The sequence below is a fragment of the Mixophyes fleayi genome, chromosome 7 (genome assembly GCF_038048845.1).
Source record: "Mixophyes fleayi isolate aMixFle1 chromosome 7, aMixFle1.hap1, whole genome shotgun sequence".
NCBI classification, from domain to species: domain Eukaryota; kingdom Metazoa; phylum Chordata; class Amphibia; order Anura; family Limnodynastidae; genus Mixophyes; species Mixophyes fleayi.
Window position 1 is genome coordinate 146,610,563 of NC_134408.1, and position 14,073 is coordinate 146,624,635.

The following is a 14,073-nucleotide window of genomic DNA, read 5'->3' on the forward strand; positions in this document are numbered from 1 at the left end:
TCTAGGCCCCTAACTACCTAAGGGCCTTGTGCCCTTGTACACCTGGGGCTCTGAGTCCCCCTTTCTAACTAACAGGGGCTTGTCCCCTTTATATCAGTATACTAATGGCCTACTGGCCCACTACTTCGTTGGGGCCTAGTGCCCAGGTCCCTGGGCCTTGTGCCCCTACTTTAGAGTGCCAACGGGCCTTGTGCCCGACTTTATTATATGTACTGCGGGCGTGGGCCCGGGAGAGGAGTTGCCTGGCAAGGCCTTACCTGGGGCTGTCTTCGGGGAGCTTCTCCTGGACTCCTTCCCCGCCTGCCGCTGCTTCTCTGCTCTGCCGCCGGCTTCTGCTCTTGATCCCGCCGGTCTTCAGGCAGCAGAGGCGCTCTTAGCCCTAACAAGGGCTCTCTGCCGCCACTGCTGGTCTCCGCTGTCTTCTGTTCTTGATCCCGCCGGTCTTCAGGCAGCAGAGGCGCTCTTAGCCCTAACAAGGGCTCTCTGCCGCCACTGCTGGTCTCCGCTGGCTTCTCTTCTGGTCTTGATCCCGCAGCTCTCCGCGACACGTCCTCTTCTGACTCTCTCCGCCGTCGAACTGCCCATGGCGGCGCGCGCGCCGACTTAAATAGTCGGCGCCGCGCTAGCGTCATCACGTAGCGTCGACGCGACGCCACGTGATGACATGGCGGGCCCGGATTGGTCCGTCGCCATGTTTCTTTTTGAAATGGCCGGGAGGTGAGCCCTGATTGGCTCACCGTCCCGGCTGAACGGAGGGGACCGCCGCCCGAGGGATGACGACGGCCCCGGACAGGTAAGTCCTCTACATGGCCATAATTCTTTGTTGATATACGTGAAAATTGAACAGTATTAAATGCATTGTCACATGGAAACATTTAAGAACAAAACACGAATTGTCACTGCCATTTTTCCCGACAAGAGAGGGTCCCAGGCCCGCTTAACATTTATAACCAGTGCTCACAAGGGGGCCAGGAAAAAAAATCATAAATGGAGACTTCCCAAGTACAGTCTGTTATTTCACCCACCTGCGACTTTGGTTATCTTCCCAATTGCACTCAGGATAACTGAATCCTCCTTGTAATGATAGAAGGGCGGAGCCAAGTGTCAACACCTTTTTTTTTTTTTAAATCCAGTATTTTTGTTGGAATTTTTCAAGGTACAAACATACCAAACAAAAAGAAAAAAACAATCGCATACATATCAGTATTAAATGACACAATTTACAAGACTTCAGTAAAACACTTTTTACATTTATTATTTCAGCATCATTCAGCTCCAAGGGGTTATGTTGGAGGGTTTGATGCATGCACTAAGTTGACACATAGGTGCATTTACGCATAATTAAATACACTGTGCCATTTACATGCCTATTAGAACCTCCCCACGTGCCACCAGAGCTCTCCACATGTCAGCCCCTTAATCTTCTACACATGTCCCTTAAACTTACAGAGTGAGACTCCTCCATGCTGTCACTAGTGAGAATAAGAGATCTGGTTCAATGCAGACTGTGAATGATTGCAACAATTATGAATATTAATCTTTATAGGGCACCACATGAGGTTCACAGCGCCGTACAGAGGGCAACAAGACGGTACATGGTATAACAATACAGTACAATAATATAACATTACAATTATAACCACAGCTGCTCAGAGCAGCCAGAGTGCTCCTATGCCTTTAATAGGCAGTCAAGTCATAAAATGGTAATAGAGCAGCGTCCACCCTAATGTTATATACTTGCCAGTAAACATAACCAGCTACTTTTCTGTGCAACCTAAACTGGTTTCAGTTGTCATTGCTCACAGTTCATTAGAATTAGTAAAAAGTTATAACAATGGCCTTTATGATCAGTGTCTGTGGCTTTCCAACTAGCTGTGGGACAACAAATCCCAGCAAGCCCTGCTACAGCAGGTACCAGCTTGAACTAAATTCACACAATACATCTACCAGGGACATTTTTATAAAGTTAGGATTTAAAAAAAAAACAAAAAACACCTCTGACCCCCAGTCTGTCTGCCAGAGGCCTCACATTTAACCATGCAGCATAGCCAAGCACCATCAAAAACTACAACTCCCACGGTGCACTACGCCGCGCATGCGCAGCGATCCTTGTTTACGTCCCTGCTCTTGAGCTGTCACTCTGACTTGCTGGGGAGCGGGCGGCTTTTTATTGGATAGGACAGGTGACTCTGCCATGCTATTGGCTGGGGGAGCGGACGGCCTGCGTCCCAGCTGATGATCAGGTTAGGTTGCGGAGGCAGCTTGGAGGAAGAGGAGTTGCCCACGTGTGTTACATTGTTGCTGAAGGCCGGAGAGTCCCAGTCAGATTATTATTACAGCTGTTTATCTCCCACCCTGGATCTGGGGCTGGTCTGAGGGGTTTACTGATCAGTAAGTAGTTTTTATCTTCCTCCCCTCCCTGCTGCACTGATGACAGGGCCTGTGGCCCTTGTAGTAAGGGCCCCAGCCTGGTCTGGTGACCAGACTGCAGACTGAACACGTGACCAGGGGTTAATCTGAGTGTGGAAGTCTTGTATCTCATGTCAAGTGGTCTAACACACTCACCTCTCTCTGTTTACCACTATAATATGAGTTATTACAGTAACATATTTAGCTGCACAGTAAGGGGACATTACATGTTACAGTATCAGTAATACACGGCTAAATAACATATTAAAGACTGGAAACCTGTGGTTCTTTTGTTGGGGGGACTACAAGTCCCAGTGTGCCACAACAGCTGTACAGTAAACAGGTTGTCTGCATGTTAAAATGGGAAAGACAGGCATTCTAAATGCCACATATTTTTTGCAATCTAGTAAAGTGTCATGCGGTGATCGCAGGTGCTAACCTGTCATCTTGTGTCTCCGTTTACAATCATACCGTGTAATATACATATTATTGCAGTGATATTTCTGTCTTTGACACCAAGTCTAAAAGTGACACACAGCTCTGTTCTCTCCTTCAAGTGTTTGCATAAACATAAAAACATTTACATGTATCCTCTAACTGTGGTTCTGTACACCAACATGGACCCGTGATTCCTGGCTTTTCCTAGGTAGATTCGCTCCAGGTTCCAAGTTGATATCTTCCCTGCTGAATGCTCCTGTATTACAAAAACAAGTTAAAAGTATTTTTATTGCATTTTGTTTATTCAAGTTAATGATCCAAGTCAATGGCTTGTGATGAGGGGCAGCCTCTCACAAAACTATGGCAGCAGCTAGTGAGTATCTTCCCAATTAAAATTGCTGTAAGCATAGCCCTTGTATAGAACTTTTTTTTTTCTTCTCTCCCTGTGTTTAATTCCCCTTTATTTGCTTTATGGTATCCCAGGCCCAGTTATTTACTACTGTCATATGTCATATTAAGTTCCTCATTACATGTGCCTGTCCTTTGCTCTCTATAGAGGTGACTCTGCCATCCTGTGTCCCATTGCGCGCAAGACGATGGATGGAGCTGGAGCCGGTGATGGAGGAGGGTCTGGGCCGCCAAGCCCTGAGCCGGGGGAAGGTGCTGCAGCTGCGGTGTTTCACGGGGATGAGGAGATCATTGAAGTGCTAGAACTGAATGATGTAGAACCAGATCCAGGTAGATATATGATGTGTCATAATATATTTGCATTGTTTACAGTGAATTTTGCATATTTTTTTATTTTGCTCAAGCTGCAGGCGCTACTTTGTAATTGATAAAAGTTCTAATTGCATCCTATGGAAAAACTAACATGTCCTTTGCTGTTATATAAAAGTCCTCCCTCTTGAGCCTGTGTGGCTTCAATTTAAATCCAGAAACAATTGTGTAACAGCAACTTGTATGCTATCCAGAATTTGTGCAGTTATAAGGATTTAATGTATTCCTGTGTCCCTTAGCGTGGGGCAGCTGCATATAGCTCTCTAGTTGTCAGGGAACTACCAGTCCCAGACTGGTAGGTCATGTTGTTCCACAAAGGTTGGAGAGAAGCAGGTTGTCCTAGTCTGCCTTAGATCAGAGTGATGTCTTTCCTATAGTGATTTGGTGCAGATCCCGTTAACGTTCCTCTCTCATCCTCAGATGATCTTGCCAGCGACATGGAAGATGTGGATTTTGCGGACGAACCTGAAGATCGAGAAATGGGAGGTGAGGAGTGGGAGACGGAGGATGAAGGAGTGGAGGAAGGAACCGAGCCTCATGATGACAGTGAGATGACTTTCTCTAAGCACACAGGTAACCTGCAGTGAGATTACCCCTGCCTGGTCTGATGTTACCGGACGGACGTGACTATGTCTATTTCTGGGCTCCATACAATTGTATCTTTGTGTGATTTACAGTTAATAAAACACTGGGCTGTAATATAAATTCAGGAAGTAATTTACAAAGACATCAACAATAAATGAGGATTGAATAAGAGGCTTATTAAATGATTCACACAATCATGAAAACATTTTATGAAACTAATGCAGCATGGACAATCTACAGTTCATTTCTGAAAATAGCTGCACAGTTAAGAAAAAAATATGCTGTATTTTGGTTATAGCGTCTTTTTCCAGTGTATAATGAACAAGAATTTCCAGTCTCATTATGTTATGGTTATGAGCTGTCATGTTTGGTGTTTTTTTTTTTTTTTTAACAGTGTTTGGGTTGTCCACCTTATCTCGCTGCTCTTTTTATCTCATTAGCCTCTGTATTCTGTGTCAGCTTGGATCCCAAGGAGAGCTGCCTTGCAGTCACCGGGGGAGAGGACGACAAGGCTTATGTTTGGAGGCTAAGTGATGGGGAGACTCTATTTGAATGCCCAGGTAAGTGTTGACTTTATAGTGGAGTTTTAGGGATGGTTTCTTTTTCTCTTTCTAATAAAGGTCATAGATGACGCTTCAATTCTTATGTGGGAGGGAAAGTCCCACCATTGAAGTAAGTGGGGGGGATAAATCATTTCTTTTATGAAAAGTAGAATTGCCCTTAAGTGGTAAACGGTATACTTCAGTTCTTTCCCCAGGTTACTTAAACAAATGTTTGTATTCGTTTCTAATCCCCGGCTCTGCCAGTCACACAGTCTTGGGTGTAAAGGCGTTGTCTGATTTGTGACCATCTCCTTCCATCTCCTTCCAGGTCATAAGGACTCTGTTACTTCTGCGGTGTTCAGTCACGATTCCACCATGGTGGCGACCGGAGATATGAGCGGTCTGATCAAGGTGTGGAAGGTGGAGGGTGGCCTGGAGGTCTGGTCATTCGAAGTGGGCGACCTGGAGGTGAGGGATCAAGATCTTTCCCTGTTTCCATCACCGTCTCTTTGTCCTCTTTGATCTGTAATTGTGTACTCATCCATTCTGCGTCTTTCCTTAGAGACTTTTTGATCTGAACAGAAAACACATATTTGATGTAAGAATGGGATAGTTAGCCAATAGGACGTTACTTTGACGTGTTGTTATTGTTTTTAAAGCGCTTTGCATCACGCGACTCTCTTTTGGCGTCTTTAAAATGTGCACTTCTTGCCAATCAGATTGGTCACCAAAACAATTGTTCTGTAGCCGGTATTGTAATACACATGGCCCAATAGGACACAATTATGAATTTTGGAGTATCGTAAAGAATTCCTATATCCTTTCAGTGTTAGACACAGAAGCCCTGATTCATGTGTGGACGTACGCCCGTTTGCGTAATGTATCTTGCATGAAATAGATCTGCGCATGCTCAGACGGACTTTGCACCAATAAACGGAATTGCATGCTGTCCGAATGCACATGACGCTTGCAGCGGCCTACAGCTTGAAGGGTAGGAAGGGGCAGACTAAGAGAGGCATTACAGTAAAAGTGTTCTACTGCAGATGAGGACTATTCCAGTCCTGGGTTTCTCATAAGTACGCTTTATTTCAGCCATTTCACTTTCTCCAGCTACAGGGCAGGTGTCAGTGCCGACTGATAGTGATAACTGGTACATCGTAGTCTTATAAAAACTACACGTGTGCGTGACTCTAGATAGCACATAACGTGTGTCTGCAAGTAAGAAAGATTATAAATACGCAGTGTACGTACAGTATGCATTAAATGCGTCTTGATTTATGTATTTAATGTAAAAATAATCCATATTTTTATTAATTATTATACTGTTAAGAGTTGTTTATTTTATAGCAGAGCTATTTTTTGTGTGTGTTCTGATGTGACTTTATGCTGTACATACACTTGAGCCTATCCTGCAGTCTGTTCTGTGTCTCTACGTACGTCATGTAACGTTTAGGCAGCGCGTAGTTACACCCAGATACAAATCGAAACACATCTTGAACTATGCTTCAATTTGAGTACGTTTATAACTTGAGTTCCGTGCTATTTTTTAAAAGCGCAACTTGAATCGGGGCCCATAGAGATCGCTTACGACAACATTTTTGTTTTCACTGATAAAACTGTACTCAGAATTCGATCATATAGAATTGTAACTTTAATTGGTACCCTTCTCTAGAATTGTCTTTCTTTTTGCTGGCAGTGGTTGGAGTGGCACCCTTGTGCCCATGTGTTACTAGCTGGCACTGCGGATGGCAATACGTGGATGTGGAAAGTGCCCAGTGGAGAGTGCAAAACCTTCCAAGGGCCCAACTGCCCGGCCACCTGCGGACAGTTCCTTCCTGATGGTGAGATGAGCTACAAGTGATGAGGTCTAGAGGTTATTTCAGGAAATCCTTTATAAAGAGTTAAGACTGGAGTATTATATTGCAGTGCGGGTAAATAAAGTGCATTCACTTTTTCAATTGTGTATTAAAGGGAAATTTTACTTCTAAAATGGCGTAATAAGAATCCTGGTGGTGACTGCTGCCATCTTGATGCAGAATGTTGTGAATAACTGGCAATATCTCTACCTATTAGGGAGATGGAAGACTGGGCTGCACTGATTGTTTTATTGGTTACGGATGTTTCTAAGGATCGTCCATTATTCGCAACCTATAATATGGCAGCAACAGTTTGTTTTTGTGATTTCAATAGGCGATTTCAGGCACAAATCCTATTTAACATATCAAAGATTATTCCAGTAAATTGCAGTAGTTTTAATTATGCAAAAGGACTTCTGAGCAGACATAAATATTTACCCTTTGAAATAAGCAAACTTTTTTGAAATAATTTTTTTATTTTATTTTCATGCTTCCTTTCCACAATTCATTTTGGCTCATGTATGTAGATGGGGGAGGGGGAGAGAGTTCAACTGTATTCTGAAAATTTTAAATGGAAGATGGCCTCTGTCAGTGTGCTCTGGGGGGGGGGGGGGGGGGGGGAATAGAGGCGCACACATCAAATTCCTTATTAATACTGTCAACCGAGCAAATCATTTTATGTTCTAAAGACGTCCGTTGAACGTGCGATTACAGATACAGTTTCATGTGATAATTACGTCTATGAAAATCTCATGTTCCAGATTTGCTCTCTACCTACAGCCCAGGAACTCGTAGAAATGGAAAAACAATTTACTGTGACGTTTATCCGTCTTCGCCTAAGTAAATGTTTCATGATACAGTAGAAGAATATTTCCAGGCTGAATCTATTATGTATATAAAGCTAATTCATTGAAATGCTTCCCCAATACCGCCTATTCGAAAATAGAGATTAAATCATCGTCGTTTATTTGGCTCTGCAGCTTCCGGCGTACAGTTACATGAATACACATTAGTATAATAAATACAATTAAGCATGGAATTCAGGTTAGATTTACTAGGAAGTTAATGATTTGGGACATTATTATATTACGTCTGTGTTTTGGCCATGTAGTGAGTATAGAGCTGCTGTTTTTCACAGTACAATATTATGGGTGTAATTTTAAGAATTCTTATGTGAATTAGCACAAAGTTGCCCTTTTATTTGTGGCTCACAAGTTGACCAGACATGATACAATTTGCACTGCCAAATCACAGGATGTAGAAGCCCCAAAAGACTGGCCGAGCCGTGGCAGTACGGTGGCTCAGTGGTTAGCACTTCTGTCTCACAGCGCTGGGGTCATGAGTTCAATTTCCGACCATGGCCTTATCTGTGTGGAGTTTGTATGTTCTCCCCGTGTTTGCATGGGTTTCCTCCGGGTGCTCTGGTTTCCTTCCACACTCAAAAACAAAAACATACTGGTAGGTTAATTGGCTGCTATTAAATTGCCATTAGTCTCCCTCGGTCTGTGTGTGTGTGTGTATATTAGGGGATTTAGATTCTAAGCCCCAATGGGGCAGGGACTGATGTGAATGCGTTCTCTGTACAGCGCTGCGGAATCAGTGGCGCTATATGAATAAATGGTGATGATGATGTGTAGCACTATGGGTCGGGAATCTTTAGTTGAGTTACATCAGTTATTCACCCTGCGTGCTGTAGATGGCGCTGTTGTGCTCTATCAATTTGATTATTCGTTCTTGTTCTAAGTCCGTAACTCTCTTCTGTGTCAGGCAAGAAAGCCGTCGTGGGTTATGAAGATGGAAGTGTGCGGATTTGGGACCTCAAGCAGGGGAGTGCTCTGCATGTCCTGAAAGGTGAATACAACCACTTCTGCAAATTTTTTTTTTTTTTTTATCTCAAACCTCACCACTACTTCACTTTCAGTGGCCACATAACAAATGTCAATGTCTTAAGGTGAATTACCTTTAACTGAGATATTTGTTCTGGTTAATGTGTCATAGTTACAATAAGCAACAAAACCTAAAATAATTTTCTCCTTCCTGTCTTTGATTGAATGTATTGTTTTTACTTAATGTCAGTATTCAGGGTAATGTGTGGCCCTTTCAAACGTTAGAGGGCCGCTCGTGTGGCCCTTGAAGAGTATCGGGTTGCCCATCACTGCTGTAGACAGAACTATTGTAGAATTTGAATTCCTTTGTTAATACCAGAGTTTGAGTGTCGACCAGATTCCATGGATCGGACAGTCACCAAGTACAGCTTGTCCGTCTCGCCCCTCTTGACCGCTCTGGGTTTCGGTGACCTGATGTTTGATCTTGCCGATCTCGGGGGTTCCTCGGTCTGATTATCTCGTCCTCGCTGTAGGTACGGATGGACACGCGGGGCCTCTGACGTGCGTCTCCTCTAACGCTGATGGAAGTCTGGTCCTCACCGGCTCTGTGGATTGTGACACTAAAATGGTGAACACGGTAACTGGAAAGGTGAGATCTTTCCCACGCAACGCTAAACCGTAAACGATACTTGTACCGGTATTTGCAAATATGACATATTGCACAACTTAGGTGGAGCAGTTGGATCTCCCAGTGTGTGAAGAGATTAGTGATGCGGATTACAGGTCCGCTCCCTACTACATAGGCCTAATCTCCAGTTTGTTGGGAATTGGTGTCATGTGACGTAGCGGATTATCCTGGATACAGTGTGTATACCGACAACCTGTCCTTATTCTGTCTCTGCAGGTTGTCGGGCTGTTCAGGACAGAAAGCAATGTGTCTAAAGCCTCAAAACGTGAAGAGGGGGAGTCTGAGACTAACTCGGTGGAGTCTCTGGGATTCTGCAATGTGTAAGTCACGAAAAAGTCGGGTGGGTGATTGCACGAGCAAGATAAATATCCAGGAAGACCCCAGCTCTGGGGTTTACGGCAACTAATTGCTCTGCTTTTTCACTCTTTTTAGCTCCGCCACTATAAAATTGGTGTCCTACATATAGATGATTAGACCACACTAACATTATACCTGTCAACTGCCCTTATCTTTTTCCCAAAAGCCACATGTGGGGCCTAAATGACACAGGTCCCTGTACTTATCATCCGGACCCATAGACCATTTAAAATATTAAATATTGCTTACCCGGGAGGGCCAGCGTTCTGGTCGGTCCACCGATGGCTGTAACGGTCCAACGACGCTCTTCTTCCTTCTCTTCTGTTTCACGCATGGTTGTCAAAGCCCCTCCTCTGTGAACTTCACTTGCATGTGAAGGAGGGGCATTGACAACTCGCTGTCTGAGTTAAGGCCTACCTCAGCAGAGGAGTGAAGAGCATAGCTAGACCGTTACGGATGTTGGGGACTCGCTGTATCCGGTCACTGACCCCCAGGTAAGTCATTTACAGTATTATTGTTTCCCTTAAGAACTTCGACCACAATTGTGTAGAGTAAATTGATCTCTCCGGCAATTATAATGTAAACTTACTGCCTACATGTTGTGGATAATGTCTACCGATAAATATATTGGCAAATATTTCCTCGCACAAAATTCTAATTTGTGTGTATCCAGTATCACTTCGCTCTTTAGTTCAATGATAGTTTATACAAATTACACAATGTCCTGTCGTTGTAGTTTACCTCTGGCGGCCGTCGGTTACCTAGATGGAACTTTGGCGATTTACGATATTTCCTCCCAGACTCTGCGACATCGGTGTCAGCACGAGGTCAGTGATCTCCCGTACTGGGAATACGGTTCCCGCGTCGCACAGCTTAAAATCTCAAAAGCAGATATAATATCAACTGAAATGATTTACATTTATTTTATACACTCTTCCTCATTAACAGTGGAATTGCACTCCAAAAATGAAGATCCTTATTTTAAAACAATGTAAGAGGCATGTGTCCTTACACGTGTAAGTGATAAATTACATCTGTGTAACTATCTATTTTTAAAAATAGAATGCAACAATAATTTTTCAATTTGTTAGTGACTTGACATGAGGCAGAATTTCACAGAATTATTGCAGTGTGTAGTGAGTAAGTTGCGAATGATTTTCTTAGCAAATCAAACTCTTTACTTTTAATGAAAGACAATGTACGTCATCCTCTAAATTACATCAATAGCTGTAGCTGTAAGTTATGCTAAATAAAAAAAAATACTTCGCTCGCAGCTTTCTCAGATTGATGCTTTCATTTTATGGGGGAATAATGCTATCCTAACATGAAGGTTCTTCAATAAGGAAGCAATGGCTACATATCGTACTGAGGTTGTATTATCTCGCCCTCCTAACACAGGGTGATGATTGGCGTTTGTTTTTTAACCTGTGCTTTCTCTGTAAACAGTCCGGCATTGTGCAGCTACTATGGGAGGGCAACTCTCCGGTGGTCTACACTTGTAGCTTGGACGGGGCGGTTAGACTGTGGGACTCGCGATCGGGGAAGATGATCAGCGAATATTGCGGACACACCGCTGAAATTCTTGACTTTGCACTGAACAAGTGAGTATCCCGATTTATGCTGTGTTCTCTGAATATTGGTTCGTCTGACCATGGTGTGTCGATGACAAGACGAATTTAAATAAGTCTTTATTCAGAGATGATTTAATATGACACAGAAACAGTGTAACTTGTTTCTTTACCTTTTTTCTTTCTCAGAGACGCTTCCATTGTTGTGACTGCGTCGGGAGATCACAAGGCGAAGATCTTCTGCGTGCAGAGGCCCGACCGCTAAACATGGCTGCTCCCTCTGTACAGAACAAGCGCCATCTGTTATGGGAAGCTGGAGCCGCCTGGTGTAATCTTTACTACGTTACTATGTATGGATGCCTTTTATCTCATACAAATACTCCCGTATGTGACTTTTACACATATGTGGGTCTGCATGTATCTGTTCACCCTATCTCCACGTTGGCGGAGGCGAGGAAGAGAGAGCGCAGGTTAGATAGTTGAAGAACAATTACAGGCCATGATTTAAGTGCATCCCCGATTGAGCAGAGGAGAGCCGGTGGATTAATTAAAGTGTCCCTGTCACCATAATAAGTGCCGATCCAATGTGCAGCTTATCAGTTTACTAGTAAATTGTGACTTCATTGAGGCATGAGGCACGTAGTACCTCTTGGATGTCACTGGTTCCTAGTGAATTGATAGGCTGCGTGCTCATGAGTCTTGGTTCCATCCACACGATGGCAGTGTGCAGAGGAGACAAGTATACTTTAATTTAATTGGCTCATTCTCAAACAGGGCTAGCGTCATATTCTGGCCTGTTCGTTACAGGACTTTCCCACATCTCAGCAGGAGTTGTAGAAATCTCTTGTTTCTCTTTACTTTTAAAAACAATTATTGCACAAACAAACAAAGGTCAGGAAATGGCATTGTGCTTCTTTTGTGATATAAAGGGCTGTTCATGACACTGCTAATGCAGCAATGGATCTTGGATCTTGAACTCAGGATCTTGCGGTCTTACGAAACCTGCTCAACGGCACTTCTAATACGTAAATAACAATGGACGTTGTTCTATGACACGATTGGGCAGCACGGCTAAGAAACGGCTGCATAATATGTTAACCGTATAGATTGACAAAGGGAATCTCCTGCTTTGCTTTAAAGCAGATCCGTTTGGCTTCTGACAATGCCAATAAACTGTGACCGTTCTTTAAAGCACCTGAACGTAGAGTTTATTAAAAGAAAAATATAACCTTAAAAACACGCTTCAGTGACCTATTGCCTCAACGTATTTATGGAAATCCTTGTACTTCCTCTCGTGCTAGAATTCTGCATAATATAGAATTTCCCAGTAGTCGTAGATCAGACGGGCAGTTTGTGGCACAACGAGTCGTGACGGTATGTGGCAGAGTCACAGATTGTTGACCGGTAATTAGAGACTCCTGCTGCCTACTGTAGGGAAACTATATGACCTATATTGTAATTATTAAAAATATATTTTTCTAATTAGAAAATGATTGCCTTTCTGTACATCTACCTCCACCTTCTGCGTTCCTCTGGTCGAGCTTCAAAGAACATTGAGAGAAGCTCTTCCCAGTGATATATCCAATACAGCTCACTGTCGATACCAATCACAAGTAATGAGAGAGCAGGGGGAGGTGGTGTACAAAATAGGCTGCATCAATTGACCACAAGACAGTAGGAAAATGTTCCCTCATATTTCAGTAATGTGCATATGTTGCTAATATGCAAAAAATGAATTGATAGGTTGCAATTTCGTGACTATAGGTTCAGCTGACAGATTTGCTGTCTCTACTGTTAACACATCATTGTAATGATACATTTCGCTCCTCTCTCCGGCTGAAACTTTCGTATTCTCCTCGGTGACACAACAAATCTTAGAGTGCCTTTAGCATGCCTCCAAATTCTACTTGCCGGAGAGGCCTTTTTTCCCCTTAATGTCTTCTGTGTGGGGCAAAATCCTGACGCAGGTTGGAGTTCTCTGAGTATTTATAAGACTTGTATTATGTAGATTTGCGATTCTGGATGAGAATAAGCCTCAGAGTGGGATGATGTAGTATATTATTAAAGATAAAATTTTCTTACCCCCAGTCTCTAACATGTCGTTGTTTTCCTAATATCTGCCTAGACGTGAGTGGTATGAATTTTTAAAAGAGACACAAATCCAAGTTTGGTACGCGCTGTTCCAATCTTCTTAGATCTCATCAGTGCAGTTTGTGGACCAATGGCTTGGAGTTCCAAAAACACTGTGGCTATTATGGTTATATTGAATTGGGTCAAGGAGCCTGAGAACACCCCCATTATAAGTTATACACTGAAAACTTTAGAGTTAGTGAAAATAAATATTCTACTCAAAAGATTAGTTCTTGTTGATGTTCAATGGAGACTGTATAGTTGTCAAAGCCCCTCCCCTAAGAATTTCCCTTGAATGGAAATATTACAGGAGAGGGAGGGGCATTGACAATAACATGACTGGTCTGAAACAGAAAGAAGAGAGCTGTGTACAACTACCTTAACATAGGGTTACTGCAGCACTCACAGGACGTCTGGTCCCTGTTGTGGTCGCTAGCACTTTAACCGCCCACACAGCACTGATGTGCGCAAATTGGTCGTGGGTATCTATATCTGTGTGGGTTGCAAAGCGATCTGATTGTCTTTAGGGTCACTTTAAAATGACAAGAATAAGTTAAATCACAAGTACTGAAAACTCTAAAACTGAGAGAAAATATATCATTCCAAAACTGGGCATTATGGAGTTGGTTCCCCCCCCTTCCCTTTGCTGCTGTAACACTCTTCTGGGAAGGTTCTCCATTAGATTTTAGAACATGGTGGGGATTTACATCCATTCAGTCACAAGAGCATTGGTTAGGTTGGGCGCTAAGGTCTGGCTCACAGTCTTCCAATTCATCCCAAAGATGTTTGTTTGATGGGGCTGCGATCAGGGCCTGTGCAGGCCATACAAGTTCTTCCACACCGAACTCGGGAAACCATCTTTTCATGAACCCCGCTTTGAAAATGGGGCCACGGTGA

General features: G+C 43.3%; 1 protein-coding gene across 1 annotated transcript; it reads left to right on the forward strand.

Annotated features, from left to right (window-relative positions):
* Positions 1–2,226: 2,226 nt before the first annotated feature.
* AAMP (angio associated migratory cell protein) lies at positions 2,227–13,128 on the forward strand. The gene is made up of 12 exons (XM_075181075.1): positions 2,227–2,391; positions 3,404–3,585; positions 4,045–4,197; positions 4,650–4,769; positions 5,080–5,219; positions 6,448–6,592; positions 8,375–8,458; positions 8,967–9,082; positions 9,338–9,441; positions 10,215–10,305; positions 10,925–11,079; positions 11,236–13,128. Exons 2-12 carry the CDS (start codon positions 3,444–3,446, stop codon positions 11,309–11,311), a joined length of 1,326 nt encoding a protein of 441 aa, XP_075037176.1. The 5' UTR covers positions 2,227–2,391; positions 3,404–3,443; the 3' UTR covers positions 11,312–13,128.
* The last annotated feature ends 945 nt before the right edge of the window (positions 13,129–14,073 follow it).